Source organism: Leopardus geoffroyi, chromosome E1 (assembly GCF_018350155.1).
Source record: "Leopardus geoffroyi isolate Oge1 chromosome E1, O.geoffroyi_Oge1_pat1.0, whole genome shotgun sequence".
NCBI lineage: Eukaryota > Metazoa > Chordata > Mammalia > Carnivora > Felidae > Leopardus > Leopardus geoffroyi.
Window position 1 is genome coordinate 17,198,779 of NC_059330.1, and position 16,580 is coordinate 17,215,358.

Here is a 16,580-nt window from a genome sequence, read left to right on the forward strand (position 1 = left end):
TAAAAATTTTCAAAGTTTTTGTAGAGAAGGTACATGGACTTGGTAGTTGCCAAATGACCCAACTACTTTATAGTCATGCACTTCACTTGAAATGTAAACATTAGCCCTAAAAAGCAAGCAGCAACTCAAAGCACTATTTATCACCCTATTGTTCTTTTATTATTAATACTAAATTATCATAAGCACTTTCCATTATCAAAGTTAATATTTTATTTATTTTTTTTTTTTAAATTTTTTTTTTTTAACATTTATTTATTTCTGAGACAGAGAGAGACAGAGCATGAGTGGGGGAGGGGCAGAGAGAGAGGGGGACACAGAATCTGAAGCAGGCTCCAGGCTCTGAGCTGTCAGCACAGAGCCCGACGTGGGACCTGAACTCACAGACTGCGAGATCATGACCTGAGCCGAAGCCAGACGCTTAACCGACTGAGCCACCCAGGCGCCCCCAAAGTTAATATTTTAAAAATAAAAAAAACCAACCAATTGGGGCACCTGGGTGGCTCAGCTGGTTTAGTGTCTGACTCTTGATTTCGGCTCAGGTCATGACCTCACGGTTGGTGGGTTCGAGCCCTCATCGGGCTCTGCACTGACAGTGCTGAGCCTGCTTGGTTGGGATTTTCTATCTCTTTTCTCTCTCTGTCCCTCCCCCACTCGCTTGCGGGCACTCTCTCTCAAATAATAAAAAAAAGAAGAATCACTCAAATCTCTGTATTAATATTGCCACTACTAGCATTCTTTCAATTCACTTTAAGTATAATTTGTCATTTTTATTTCATTCAACATATCATAAGCATTTCCCCATATTAATACTATCTTTGTAGCCATCATTTAAATGGCTGAGTAAGAAAATTTCATTGGCTTGGTCATAATTACTTAATTATATCTCTATTTCAGATGGTTAAGTGTTTTATTTTTTTTTCCTATGTTTTTATTTAAATTCCAATTAGTTAACATACAGTGTATTAGTTTTAGATGTAGGATTTAGTGATTTATCACAACATGTGCCATCCTTAATCCCCGTCACCCATTTAATCCATCCTCCACCCCTGCCTGAGCCCCCATCCTTCCAGTAACCTAGATGGTTAGGTGTTTTAAACCATTATAAAGTATGTTATAGTGATAATTTTTATGCATATTCCCCCCTATAGTTTGGATTTCTTTTCCTTAGGCTAAATTCTTAAAATATTAAATACTTAACAATTCTAAAGCTCAACATATACATCCAAATTGCTTTTCAAAATGGACTAACAGTCCCCCTACACAGTAGGAGCAGTACTCCTACGCAGTAGGAGAGTACCACTGCGTCTTTACCAGTGGGTACAGTTTTACACCAGGCTTTGCAGAACATGTAAACTTTGGTTCATATATTGAAATAAGACTGTACCTAAGTAAGATACTAATTAGCACTGTTTAACTCTCAACCACTAGGTGGAGCTATAAAAATACAAATATATTATAATAGTACCTATATTTCTCTCACAACACTATTTCTACAATACTATAGAAGTTTTCCTTTTAGTGATAATTTTGAAGCATAAGAGACAGAACTTTACAGTGAATTTTAAATATTCAAATTGGAATCATATTTATGAAATCTGTACATAGTACAAACTAGATTTTTCTTTTTTCTTTTAAAGTTTATTTATTTGAGAGAGAAAGAAAGCGCAAGCAGGGAGGGGCAGAGAGAGGTGAGAGAGAGAATCCAGAGCAGAGCTTGATGTGGGGCTCAAACCCACAAACTGTGAGATCATGACCCGAGCAAAAATCCAGAGTTAGACACTTAACGAACAGAGCCACCTGCTTATCCCCAAACTAGATTCTTCTCAAATTTTATATGTGTTCTATGTTTCTCATCTTGAGTGAGAAACATAACTGAGATAATTTATAGAAGCAAATACCTCTCAAAGAAGCCAGCAATAAAGACAGCTGCCCCAGGGAAATAGTAACATCTTAGTGGATTTTTTGAGACTATTATTTTTTAATATAAGAAGGCATTGTATTTTTATCCAGAAACAATGACAACTTTCATTAGGCAAGACCATTAGAAACGTATTCACTTACAGTGGACCTAAGACTATACCAGCTGTTGGGAGCTTATGGCCCAGGAATTCTTGAACATAGCTCTGAATCCTAGATACAACTGATATTCTACTACAGTTGCCCCTTAAACAACACAAGTTTGGATGACATGGATCCTCTTACATGTGGGTTTTTTTCAGTAAATATAGTACAGTACTGTAAATGTATTTTCTCAATAATATTTTTTTTTCTCGGGGCACCTGGGTGGCTCTCAGGTGGTTGAGTTTCCGACTTTGGCTCAGGTCATGATCTCACACTGGTTCATGAGTTCAAGCCCACCTCGGGCTTACTGCTGTCAGCACAGAGCCCATTTCGGATCCATTGTCTCCTCTCTCTCTGCCCTTCCCCCACTTGCGCTCTCTCAAAATTAACATTAAAAAAATATGTATTTTATTTTCTCTAGCTTACTTTACTGTAAGAATACAGTATATAATACATATAACATACAAAATATGTGTTAATCGACTATGTTATCGGTAAAGCTTCTGGTCAATTTTATAATGTGTAAGAAAAGTTATACACAAATTTTCAACTGCATGGGTTGTCACAACCCCTAACCCCTGCGTTAAGGGTTAACTATACATCTAAAAACAAATACTTCTCCTCTCAAAATTCTGCCCATCACCCTTTCCCTAAAACATACATAATACTCACACACAGCTCTACTACCTTAAAGGATGAAATGAATTTGGAGATTATAGTTCTGTTCTTTAATATATCTGACAAAGAGTAAGTAAAAAATAAGTAAGTGAAGATACATCTAGAAGTCAACATTTTCAGCCTGATTTTTCACCTGTGTGGAACTGGTTTTACCTCCTGCCCTCTAATAATCTTCCACCAATCTGTATAGTTACAGGCCCAAGATGTATAAGTATATATTCCCAATGCTTCATTCCTGCTTCTCCCAGGCAATTACTAATGTTCTGTTTCTTCACTATCCAAGTTTTTCTCCAATCTCCTTTTTCACCCCCAATCTCCTTAACGAGAGAAGGTACACAAAAGAAGTGAGGAACACGGAGCCAGAACTACTCTCTCCCGATTCAACTGTCTTCACAGAACCCCATATTCCGTTTTCTAGCAATTACTACCTAATTATATTTCCTTGATGTTCAGAACTCAATAATTATAAGGTTAATTATTGGATCAATAATTTTATTTATTTTTAATTTTTAAGTGTTTATTTTTTGAGAGAGAGAGAGAGAGCAAACCACGGAGGGGCAGAGAGACAGAAATCCCAAGCAGGCTCCATGCTTTCAGAGCAGAGCCCAACGCAGGGCTCGAACTCCAAACCCTGAGATCATGACCTTAGCCAAAACTGAGAGTCAGACACTTAACCAACTGAGCCATCCAAGCACCCAAATCAATAATTTTAAAGAAAAAGCAAAATGCTACCAAAACTAGAATTAAGGAAATATGGTATTATGAAAACAATCCAATGCCACCTCTGTCAATATGAAAAATATGTATAAAATGCTTTTGCTAAAAGCAAACACTAGCACAATTACCTTCCTCATATTACTTATACCTTTTGTTCTAAGAGTGCCCTGCGGAGGGAGACCCTCTGTTCAAGCTCTCGAAGCTCCCGATCATGTTGTGCCTCAGCTTGCATCTTGATTTTGCTCTGATATGCATTCAATAGCTCCAGTTCCTGCTGCAGCTGCATCTTTAAAACCTGGCATTCTGCTTCCTGTGCTTCATCCAAACGTAGCTGAAAGAGAGAAGGAAAACAAATATATCCAACTGTGAGCTCTCTATTCCTGACCTATGGAAAAGAGGAGGTGTGAAAGCAGACTACTCTTTTGTAGGATATACAATTGTTCTCTCTCATGTCGTGGAATGAACATCTCTGAAAAAGGAAGGTCTAGTAACCTTTATCTTTAGGAAGATAAAGCTATCATCAGCTCTTTGGAAGATGGCTAAATAACCATATTTTTCTTAAGAAAAATCTAGAATCTGATCAGGTAATATGTATGACTCTGAATGTTTTCTCTCCAATGAAAATAACTACAGCATAGGGACCAGCAAACAGCTTACTGGCCAAATCTGGGCAGCAGCTGGGTTTTTTTGTTTTCATTTTTTTATATACTCCACTAGTTAAGAATGGTTCTTACATTTGAAGTAGTTACATTTTAAATAGCTATATAAGTATCCACATAATATCCTCAATTTTGCTTCCTGGCCTACAGACTCTAAAATACCAAAAAAACATGTTTATAAAACTTATATAGAAAATATTTTACATTTCTATTCAAATGTTACCATTTAGGTTCCAAATATAGTACTACTTTTTGCCCACTACCTAACAAAGCTGCTGTTCCAATCTTGATATGCTTTTTGGATAAGCCTCAACAGGCATGTGCTAAGAGGCACTGGCAGAGAGCTTGTTTAAAACTTAGTGTCTAGGGGCACCTGGGTTGCTCAGTCAATAGAGCATCCAACTCTTGACTTTGGCTCAGGTCATGAACTCACGGGTTGTGAGTTTGAGCCCCAAATCAGCATCTGTGCCCATAGCGCAGAGCCTGCTTGGGATTCTCTTTCTCTCTCTCTCTCTCTCTCTCTGCTCCTTCTCCACTCATGATTGTGCTTTCTCTCAAAATAAATAATAAACTTAAAAAACAAAACAAAAAAATTTTATGTCTGGGGCACCTGGGTGGCTCAGCTGGTTAAGCCTCTGACTCTTGATTTCAGCTCAGGTTATGATCTCACAGTTCCTTAGTTCCAGTTCTGAGGGGGGTGGATCTGCTGACATCTCAGAGCCTTCTTGGGATTCTCTCTCGGCCCCTCCCCAACTTGCGCGTGTGCGTGCGTGCGTGTGTGTGTGTGTGTGTGTCTTCATGCGCATGCACATATGTACTCTCTCTTTGACTCTCTCAAAATAAAATTTAAAAAAAGAGAAACTTCTCTGGGAAGACTTTAATTAAAAAATTTTTTAAAAAATGTTTATCTATTTTTGAGAGAGAGAGACAGACAGACAGACAATGAGCTGGGGAGGGGCAGAGAGAATCTGAAGCAGGCTCCAGGCTCCTGAGCTGTCAGCACAGAGCCCGATGCGGGGCCTAAACTGATGAACCGTGAGACCATGACCTGAGCCGAAGTCAGACGCCCAACTGACTGAGCCACCCAGGCACCCCCTTAATGTTTGTTTATTTTTGAGAGAGACACACACAGAGCATGAATAGGGGAGAAGCAGAGAGATAGGAAGACAAAGGATCTGAAACAGGCTCCAGGCTCTGAGCTGTCAGCACAGAGCCAAAGCAGGGCTTGAACTCAGGTCAGCACAGAGCCTGATGCGGGGCTTGAACTCAGGAACAGGAATGGTAAGATCATGACCCAGGCCGAAGTCAGACACTTAACTGACTGAGCCACCCAGGCACCCCTCCCTGGAAAGATTTTAAAAATAAATAAATAAATAAAACTTCGTGTCTGAATGTATCAATAAGAATTCTGCATACATCATGCATACTTCCAAGCAATGCTCAGAGAAGGAAGAATATGGACCATCACCATTATTTCCCAAGCTGCAGGAGAAGTATCATTTCTAACTAGTATTTTAATTGCTGGGATTTCATTGCTGGTAGAAAGAAAGGAGCACTAAATTTATTTTGTCTAAATAAAACAAACTCACAGCTTGTGTGGAGAGCATTTCATTAATGCTGTGGTCATACTGCTCAGCCAAGATGGCTAACTTCCGGGTCTGCTCCTCCTTGAGCCGTTTCAGAACAGCTTTGTGCTCACTCTTTGGTGTAGTCTCCAGTAGGTGATTTCTTAATGCTTTGTACTGTCTGGTTTGGATTTTACAGGTATCCTGAAACTGCTTTTTTATTTGGAGTTCTTTAGACTGGGAAGAAAAAAATAGATGCATATATTTTTAACATTTGGCATTTGGTATACCTTAGGTTTTCATTAAAAGAAAGGCTACTAGGAGAAAGGGAGAAAACAAAAAGGTCAGATCGTAACGTTGCAGGTACTTTTACACTTAGCTATTGGGTCAAACCACTGGATTCTATGCATTTTTATAACAAAAGCTCTAATTTAAAACATTAAAATATCAAGAACCTCATTTATCACAGGACTTCAAGCAATAGTCATTATTTTGTTAGTAAATTTAGTGATGAGCAGGTATTAAAATTAGCTTTGATTATGGTATATATTAATGACAGAAAATCAAATTTCTTCTCATTGATTACATGTAGCAAAGTATTTTATTGGCCAGATAATATTTTATCAAATCTCTGAGGCAGAAAATAAGCATATTTACTCTCTTCCATATCTGAAACACTTTGCTTCAATTTCTTTTAATAACAACCTCAACTCTAACTACATAGTGTATGACAGATTCCACAAAAGCAGGGTATTAGTAACAGACTAATATTGCTTCATACAATTCTTTTCCTTAAGGAAATAAACTAGGTAGAAACATCCTTAGCAAAAACTTGAAAGTCAGTCAAGTTAACTAACCTTTTAAAGGTCAAACAAAAGTTATGGGATGAGGTGTTGGGGGGGGGGCTGGGCCAAATGGGTGATGGGCATTAAGGAAAGCGCTTGTTGGGATGAGCACTAGGTGTTATATGTAAGTGACGAATCACTAAATTCTACTCCTGAAGTCATTATTACACTATATGTTAACTAATTTGGATTTAAATAAAATTTAAAAATTTTAAAAATAATTAAAAAAAAATAAAGTCATGGGGCAAGGGAGAGGACATCCTTTCTTGGAGTGATAAGAGCCATGAGCTACATACATATTTCTGAGATAAAATAATTGAGCTCCGAGACAGAGAGTTTTGGCTTTAGTTTCTGCTAATCACTGAACTCAGGTTTTAATAAGATTTAACAAGATGAGATATAATTCTGTAAAGTATACTGAGTAAGCCTGTAAATGAGAATATATTCATTTACTACACTAAGGCAGAAACTACACTTGAAATTATTTTACCTAAATATAAATACTGCTAGATATTGATTGGTTGATTCAGTGTGCAACAAATGCACGTATTACATCAAAGTAAAACACTTGTCAAGGAACTATTCACCACCCCTTGTAATACTACAACCTCAAACAGACCTTTTCCATATTTCACACCAACTGAGGCACTATGTCATAGTCATATACTTTATTCTGTGAAGGGTCAAGAATTGTCCAGCTAGAAAGCAAAACTCTTGCTTAGTAGAGACCAAGCAAAACTCTATGCTTGGTAGTACCACACTTAAATGCTGTCCTTGGTTAACAAAATTCTTCCAACTTAGCTAGGAATCAAACAATACAATTTAGACATTCTCTCCTGTCTCTGTATAACATTCGTTCTTTTAAAAGTTTTTATTTTTAAAATATTATATCAAGAAAATTATCATTCTATATTAGCCTAATAAGAAAAAAGAACTTGAAAATTTTTTCACATGAATAATACTAATACTTATAACCAAGAATAAACTGTATCCCTCAATACTAAACTCAAATGAAAACTAGAACATAGTTACAGTTGTTTCTAATCATTTAACACTATCATCTGGATGACAGATGAAGAAACAGCCGAGTAGGCAATTAAGTGTTTACCCAATCCATTTTACAGAAATGGTACCCCAACTCCAACTTACGTAAGTGTTCAAACTAAAGTCCCCCTAGTCCCCATTAAAGTCTTGAAGAAAGCTGAAAGAGACAACTGTTACGATTTAGTCAAATAAAATTGGAATGACTTAGTGTTAAAATCTAGTCTGTTTTGTTCAAATTGAGCAAGTAGATAGATAAATATAACTAAGAAAGTATCGTGATTTTCTTCCCTACTAATGTAACAGAATGATTTCTTTTATGGAAAATCTTGAGCTCACTGGTCATTAAAGGAATCATTCTAGGGATGCCTGGATGGCTCAGTCAGTTAAGTGTCCAACTCTGGATTTCGACTCCGGTCATGATCTCTCGGTTATGAGACTGAGCCCCACATCGGGCTCTACGCTGAGTGTGGAGCCTGCTCGGGATTCTCTCTTTCCCTCTCTCTCTCTGCCCCTCCCCTGCTTGCACACAAGTCTGTTAACTCTGAGGCTTTCTATTCAAAGTCCATGACTATGAAATACTACTTTTTCCTCACTTTTTGTACAGTATCTGTAAAAATCAAATCTAGTGTTTATAAGCTTTCAAACTGAAAAGGCTCCAACAAGAGGAAACAGAAAGGAAGGGTTAAATATCAAACAACTACCTATTCCAAGTCTCAACGAAATGCAGTCATATCAGATTTATGGTATGACTATAGAAAACTCACAAGCTTTCAGTTTGGTTTACTTTTGGGTACTGCTGACTTTAAAATGATAACTGGGGTGCCTGCCTGGGTGGCTCAGTCGGTTGGGTATCCGACTTTGGCTCCGGTCATAATCTCGTGGCTCATGAGTTCCAGCCCCACGCATCGCAGAGCCTGGAGCCTGTTTTGGATTCTGTGTCTCCCTGTCTCTCTCTGCCCGTCCCTTGCTTGCTCTCTGTCTCTCTCTCTCAAAAATAAATAAACATTTAAAAATAAATAAATAAAACGGTAACTAATTTTACAGACATGTTTTAAAAATCTTTTGGTGGGAAATTGTTCTGTAGACAAAGGTCTTCATTACAAAGACAAAACAAAGCTGAAAAATCATTATGAATTCCAGTTTTTCTAAGCAATGACTAATGAAGGTTATATGGGTAGTCAACACAAGCTACTCTTTAATTGATGTTAGTTATTTTGAAGACATAGCAAAGTGAAATTTTATCCTTCACAAGGAAAGGGTAAAACACTTTAATTCTGCTTCTATATCTCATTCAAGACAGCCTATTAGAATGGAGTTGGGTGGGAATCAGAGTTATGATTGGGTATAGATTTTAACATAGATTACCTCTGTGAATGAACTGCACTTCACTCCAGGACAGTTACTCAGGTAAGACAAAGAACAGTTCTATAGTTAAATTATCCAATAAAAGGGGTCAGGGTAAAGTTTAAAAAGGAAATACTGTGGGATGTAGGCCTTAATGGATGTAAATAAAATTAACTGAGGTACTACTATAGACAACAGCTTATGTAGTAGATGGTTTTGTTTTTGCTCATTAAGATTAATGTGATTGATTATATTCCTTCAAGTATTTATTACAAGTTATAAAATTTGAAAACATCCTAGAATTGTTAACTCTGGTTGATTCAGGGCTAGATCAGCTGGCTGGAGAGGCAGAGAGGGGGAAATCTTTATAATATACTTTGGTATATTTTGAATTTCATATTATATGAATGAGTTCCTGTATTCAAAATAAATACAAAATTTAAAGTCCTTTGTATTATATATCACCAACACTTGTTTTTCCTTATTTTGGAGAGGGAGGCATATAACAATTTGCTTTACCCTGATGTGCCAATTAAAAAAAATATTATACCTCCAACTACCTATGCCATGGTTTTTACCTACACTACCAAGCAAAGAAAGAAAGCAAGCAGACTGGGGGTAACACTGTGATGATTCCCTTGTTCCTCTTACGGTAAGTATAGATAATGAAGGGAAAGGGGATAAAAAAGCAGTTTTCATTCATTGCTTTTGTGCTGATTAAGAACTTAGTGCCTTTTCTGGAAACAAATCATATTTAGAGGAAATAAGATTCCAAAACTGTATGACTTGGGACAACAGTGAGAAGACAACAGGTTACCATGTTGACATGTAGACTGTAATATTAGCATTGCACATTTTGGGTGCATTTAAAATAAGAATTTTGATTCATGTTTATGGTACTTCCCACAGTCAAAAGTTTTGGTACGCTGCTGAAAAATACATAAGCAAAAAGTCTATAGCTATGGACACTCCACATTAAAACTAACCAAACATTCTTAAAATGAAAAGAAAAAAGTTTATTCAAATTCTTTATGCCAGACCTCTTAGACTTTTACGGTTTACATGGATGCATTTTATCTCTTTTCCCCCTTTATCAAGAAGCTTAGGTTAAAGGGGTACCTTCAGACTCTTAGGCTGTTGTCGAACCTCCATGACATGCTTTCGCCTTAGTTCTCGTTCTCTTCGCTTGTTATATTCCAGCTGGTTTGTGAGCTCAGTCTGATGCTGCAATCTGATCAATTCACAGCGCATCTTCTGAATTGTGTTGAGGTGACGGAACTCCAGTTCTTGCATGGATTCATGTTGTCGCAGTAGCATGGCATGCTCTAAGTCCTTTTGAGTCTGCCTTTTATTTAACTCCTAATCCACAACACAAAAAGCAAAAGTATAATTTACTGCTGTATGATGCCTGGAAAAAAAAATCCTAAGAAACAGAATAACCAAGAAATAGATGTAATCCTCTGATATAATAATGGCTGCATCGTATTAGAGTTTTATAATATTTGCTGTAGTAAATAAACAATTAGCACATTTCCATACACTGTTCATTTACTATTCATTAACACTACTTCATGCAGTGAGTTTAAAAGGTACCAAATCTATCTCAAGAGGTTTAATGTCCTCCCCTCTTTCCTTTCTTTATTGTTTCCTAGTTTTATATTTGAAGAGGGTTCACAAGTCATCCAGTGTATTTTTTCAGAGTATGCTATTCAAGTCTATTACATGCAGTATACCCAATGTAGTGTAGTGGTTAAAAACATGGACTGTAGAGCTAGGCTGCCTGTATTTTAAATCATAGCTCTGCTACTGATGAGCAGTAAGTCTTTGGGTTAGTTATTTAAACTCTTGGCTTCAGCTTCATCACTTCTCAAATGAAGATAATATAGCAATTTCGTAGATTTAATGCGAGGATGAAACAAGTTCATAAATGCGAAGTTCTCAGAATAATACCTAGCACATCATGCTCAATAAATTTTTTTCAGAATAAAAGGAACAAGTGTATCACATACAACAGACACACCCACACCCACACACACTGTAGAAGTGTAGAAGTGAAACTTGCCTCCTTTGCCCTTTCTCCAGAAGCCAACAGTTTGGTGCAAATGTTTCCGAAATATCCCCCCATGCTTATCATGACACATCTGTTATACAAAACCTACAGTTTTAAAACTGATTACCAATATACATTATAGGCCTGTAATGTGCTTTCTTCACCTAAAAATATAATGGACATACATCTTAACCAGATCAGTACATAAAGATCTTTTTTTTTTAAGTTTCAATGGTAAGGGGTGCCTGGGTGGCTCAGTTGGTTAAGTGTCCAACTTCGGCTCAAGTCATGATCTCACGGCTCATGAGTTAGAGCCCCGCCATCAGGCTCTGTGCTGACAGCTCAGAGCCTGGAGCCTGCTTCAGATTCTGTGTCTCCCTCTCTCTCTGCCCCTCTCCCACTCACGTTCCGTCTCTCTTTCAAAAATAAATAAACATTAAAAAAATTTTTTTTTAATTTAAGTTTCAATAGTAAGCTACTGCTTTGCAATTCCTAATTTTTCCATTTTTCTGCTTTAAACAAATTTTCAATAAATATCCATGGCATGACAGATACATCATATAACCATGTTACTGTTTCTTTAAAAAAAAATTTTTTTTAACGTTTATTTATTATTGAGAGACAGAGAGAGAGACAGAGCATGAGCAGTGGAGGAGCAGGGAGAGAGGAAGACACAGAATTTGAAGCAGGTTCCAGGCTCCAGCTGCCAGCACAGAGCCTGATGTGGGGCTCGAACTCGCAAACCATGAGATCATGACCTGAGCCGAAGTCAGACGCTTAACCGACTGAGCCACCCAGGCGCCCAATGTTATTATTTCTTTAGGATACAGTCCCAGAAGTAGATTTGGTAAAAATATAGATGCGTATTAAATTTTAAAACCTATTGCTGAATTATACTCCAAAAGGGCAGTATCAGTTTATACTTTATACTTACCAATACTGTCCATTTCCCCATGTTACCAGTCTTTTTAATTGTTCTTATCTAATTGATGCAACTGTTTTAATTTCAATTTCTTTAATTATTACTAAATTTGAACAGTTATGCTATACTTGAAGCTTATTTTAAGCCATCTTGGAAATAAATTTATCTATGTTCACAGTTATCCCTGATAAGAAAGAAAATTGTTTTCATTTTGATAAGAGTTTCTACACTTGACCAGTTAATAAATGTATGATTGTAACAATGTGCTAAGTGGTAACACACAATTCATGGCACTCATTTCAGATCAAAAGGCATAAATCATCCAATTAATTTTCTCATATTTAAAAATTAATACTTCATTCATGGATAAATAATAAATATTATTTATTTAATAAATATTTATTGAATGCCTACTATGGGCCAGACACTAGGGATACAAAGACCTGTACAAAACCTATGACTTCACATAATTTCCATTCTAGTTGGGAAGAGAGACTTCCCCCAAAAAGTGTATGTGTAAGAGAAAAAAGTACAAAGAAGAACATTTAAAGAAGGGAGAGGAGAGAGAGCTAGCTATATAGATTGGGTATCTGGGGAAGAAGGATTTAGGCAGAGAGAATTAATGAGTGCAAAGGCCTTATAAATGAGATATGATGGGACTTATTTCTGATTTCATATCATTCAAACATACCTCCCTGACAAGGTCCTGCTCCAAGTTATGGCGTCCAAGTAACATTCTTCGCTTGAAGCGACGGCACTCCAGCTCTAGGTATTGCCTCTGTCGTCGAAGAAGATTAGCCTCTTCCTCTGCTTGGAAATGTTGTATATTCTCCTTCTGCTTTGAAAGCCATTCTTGTTTTTCCTTTTTTGGGGTGCTCTGGTTTTCATTCAGTTCCTGGCAACAAAAAAACAACTCAGTTCAAAATACATAAAAATTGGGGTAGCTGGGTGGCTCAGTCAGTTGAGCATCCGACTTCGGCTCAGGTCACGATCTAGTGGTTTGTGAGTTTGAGGCCCCACATTGGGCTTGCTGCTGTCAGCCTGTGAGCAGAACCCATTTTGGATCCTGTCCTCCTCTCTCTCTGCCCCTCCCTCACATGCACTCTCCCAAAAATAAACAAATATTAAAAAATTTGTTTTTAAGAAACAAATTAAGAAAGAAAGAAAGAAAGAAAGAAAGAAAGAAAGAAAGAAAGAAAGAAAGAAAAAAACATAAAAATTAACTACATGAAAGTAGTTAATGTAATATTTGGTAGCTGGTAAATTTAAATAAAAGTACTGAATTTGTGTTCTCTCTAATGCTCAAATAGGGCAATGACCTTAAGGAGTTAGGTAAATAGTTTCCTTTTTCTTGAGTTACCGGTGAATTAGGACAGGAAAAGAGAAAAATACATTAGAAAACATGCATACCTTTTGGTTTTGCATAACTACAAGTATGATGACTCAAAAGTACATAATAATTGGTAAATGAAGTAAAACATATCTTTCTTTAAATCCATCCCAAGAATAGACAGAAGGTGGTGCTTTCAGGGGAAAATCAAATGTAAATTAAAGTTAGGGCTACAATACAGTTATGTCTCAGTTGGTTTTTGACATTCTAAATATCAAGCTTTTGGCAAGATTACGGATGTACTCAATATAAAAGACTTGGAAATTAAATGGAAAATCAACAAAACCAGGGGAGACCAGAGACATTCTTTATGAGTGGTATTTAATATTTGGCATTATAATACCACTAAACAAATAAAAACCAAGGCTTTTTTACAGCACTGTATTTATTTTTAAAATTTATTTATTTTTGAGAGACAGAAAGAACACACTTGTGCACGTGAGGGAGTGGGGCAGAGAGAAAGAGGGAAAGAAAGGGAGAATCCCAGGCAGGCTCCGCACTGTCAGTACAGAGCCTGATGCAGGGCTTGAACTCATGAACAGTGAGATCATGACCTGAGCTGAAATCAAGAGTCAGAACACTTAACCGACTGAGCCACCCAAGTGTCCCTCTATAGCATTTTAAATATCATCTTAGAAACTATCTAAATGAAATTGCATTTATATTGGGCAAGATGAGAACATTCATGATACACTCAATGAGACAAACCCTAGGATTTAATACTAGCATATTTTCAACCTAAAAAAACATCAATATTGCAGAGAATACAAATCAGCCATCATTCCTAAGTGTAAGTTGATTTTTCAGAGACTACTAACCTTATGGTCCTTCCCCTGTTATTCAAGAAAGAAAGAGACCAATTCTTTCTAACTTTAGTTCACAAGACATTCAAACACATAAAAACAAACACATAAATTAGTAGTTCTCCAAAGAGGACATATATACACACACAGAATAGAAAGAGACAAGGAGAATACGGGCCATATTATACCCAAGGGTGTCTTTCTCAAAATCTTCTGCCAGGAAACTTCCCCACCAAAACTCTAGTATGTCCCTTCCTCTACACTGAGAATCACTATTCCAAATGAACACACACACACACACACACACACACACACACACACACACACACACACAGAGGCATACATACACAAGTTATACACCTAAAAGATTATTTAAACTAATATATCCATTAACATTCAACTCTTACTGCACTGGGAAACTGCATGCTGTTGGATATTTATTTACAATTGGGAATCCTATTTATAATCTTTTCAAACCCAATGTTCTAGTATAGAGTTTGACTCCTGTTATACAGAAAGAAATGTGCGGCTTTTTGTTTCACAGCTCACATATTTTTATTTCTAATCATTCAGTTACTTAATAAGTGCTTACAAAAGCTATTATAAATAAAATAACTTCTGTTGGCAGGAGACGATTCTATTTAGACCCTACTCAACTGAGAATCTCAATCCACTGAAGAGTAATTGATTATAATCAATGTCTTCATTCAAACTGATATACATTTTATGGTGACAAAAAACAAAAAAAAAATTTTATCTTAGTGGCTCTATGAGTTGATCAACATCACATACAATCAGTAAGCAGACAACTGGCTTGAAAATGTTTATAAAATAAGTACCTCCTTAAGCTGTTCCTTTCGAAGTTTATATTCTCTTTTCTGGGACTCCAAAAAACTATTTAGTTCTTTCTTCTGTTGAGCCTGAATATGTTGCTGAAATTTTTTCTCCTCATTGGCCATCACTTTAGCCTATAGAAATTTAGAAAATGGATCAAATTAGTTAAGTTGATACATTCAAAGCAACAGTTTAATAAGACATTACCAAGGAGGTAATTTTCAACCAAAAATAGAAAATCAACATTGCTTCTCGGCCTTTTGGCTGAGATCAAGTGTAGAAAATCAGCATTAAGTATTACCAAAATGAGAATACCCAACAAATTAATTTTTTAAAGTTTATTTATTTGAGAGAGAGAGAGAGAGAGAGAGAGAGAGAGAGAGAGAGATTGAGAGAGAAAGAGAGAGAGAAAATGCACACAAATGAAGAAGGGGCAAGAGAAAGAGGAGAAATCCCAAGCAGACTCTATGCTCAGCACAGAGCCCCAAATGGGGTTTAATTTCACTAACCATGAGATCATGACCTGAGCCGAAATTAAGAGTCAGACACTTAACTGAGTGAGCCACCCAGGCATCCTCCCCACCAAATTATTCATAATTGTTACTCAGCATCCATATTTGAATTTCAGAGAACCAATAAAATGGAACCTGTCTTTAAGATGATCTTTGGGGCGCCTGGATGGCTCAATTGGTTGAGTATCCAACTTTTTGATTTTGGCTCAGGTCATGATCCCAGGGTCATGGGATGGAGCCCCATGGCAAGCTCTGTGCTGAGCATGGAACCTACTTAAGATTCTCTCTCTCTCTCTCTCTCTCTCTCTCTCTCTCTCTGTCTCTCCCCCCCACCTCCCCTCTCCCCTGCTCACATGCTTTCTCTAAAATAAAAATAAAATAAAAATAAATAAAATGTTGATTAATGTTTATACCTTTCCCCCCCATTTAACAGGAGTGTGTTCTCCCCCCAGTAAAACAAAACAAACACACATTTATATATCACTTATCTACAAATGTGTGACTTTGTGTGACCAAAAATCATGACTTCTTATGTTGGTTGACTTCTTCAAGTTAAACCCTGACCTTTTATTTATATATTAAATAATATGAAAATATTAAATATCAGATATATGCATCATATTGTTATCTTTCTTTTTTTTAAAGATTTTATTTGTAAGTGATCTCTACACCCAACATGGGGTTCAAACTTACAACTTATAACAAGAGTTGCACGCTCTAATGACTGATATGCACACCTTATTTCTGATTATATATGCAATGCATAAACATTGCAGAACATTTATGAAGTACAGAAAAACACAAAGAAGGAAAATCTTCCATGATTTTAGCACCCAGAGATATTCCTAATTTTTTCTAAGCATATGTATTTTTAAATTTTTTTTTTTTTTTCCAACGTTTATTTATTTTTGGGACAGAGAGAGACAGAGCATGAACGGGGGAGGGGCAGAGAGAGAGGGAGACACAGAATCGGAAACAGGCTCCAGGCTCTGAGCCATCAGCCCAGAGCCCGACGCGGGGCTCGAACTCACGGACTGCGAGATCGCGACCTGGCTGAAGTCGGACGCTTAACCGACTGCGCCACCCAGGCGCCCCTAAGCATATGTATTTTTAAAACAAATTTGTAATCATATTCTACATCCTGTTTCATAAATTG

At 36.9% G+C, this 16,580-nt stretch overlaps 1 protein-coding gene across 2 annotated transcripts in view; it reads right to left on the minus strand.

The window, feature by feature from the left end:
- TAOK1 (TAO kinase 1) overlaps positions 1-16,580 on the minus strand; it is a 146,467-nt gene that overhangs the window by 14,675 nt on the left and 115,212 nt on the right. For both annotated transcript variants that reach the window (XM_045487827.1, XM_045487828.1), the window contains 5 exons: positions 14,918-15,046; positions 12,577-12,780; positions 10,033-10,272; positions 5,705-5,917; positions 3,605-3,787 (listed from right to left, as the gene is read on the minus strand). In XM_045487827.1, the coding sequence (XP_045343783.1) occupies positions 3,605-3,787; positions 5,705-5,917; positions 10,033-10,272; positions 12,577-12,780; positions 14,918-15,046 (969 nt within the window). The remainder of the gene's footprint in view (positions 1-3,604; positions 3,788-5,704; positions 5,918-10,032; positions 10,273-12,576; positions 12,781-14,917; positions 15,047-16,580) is intronic.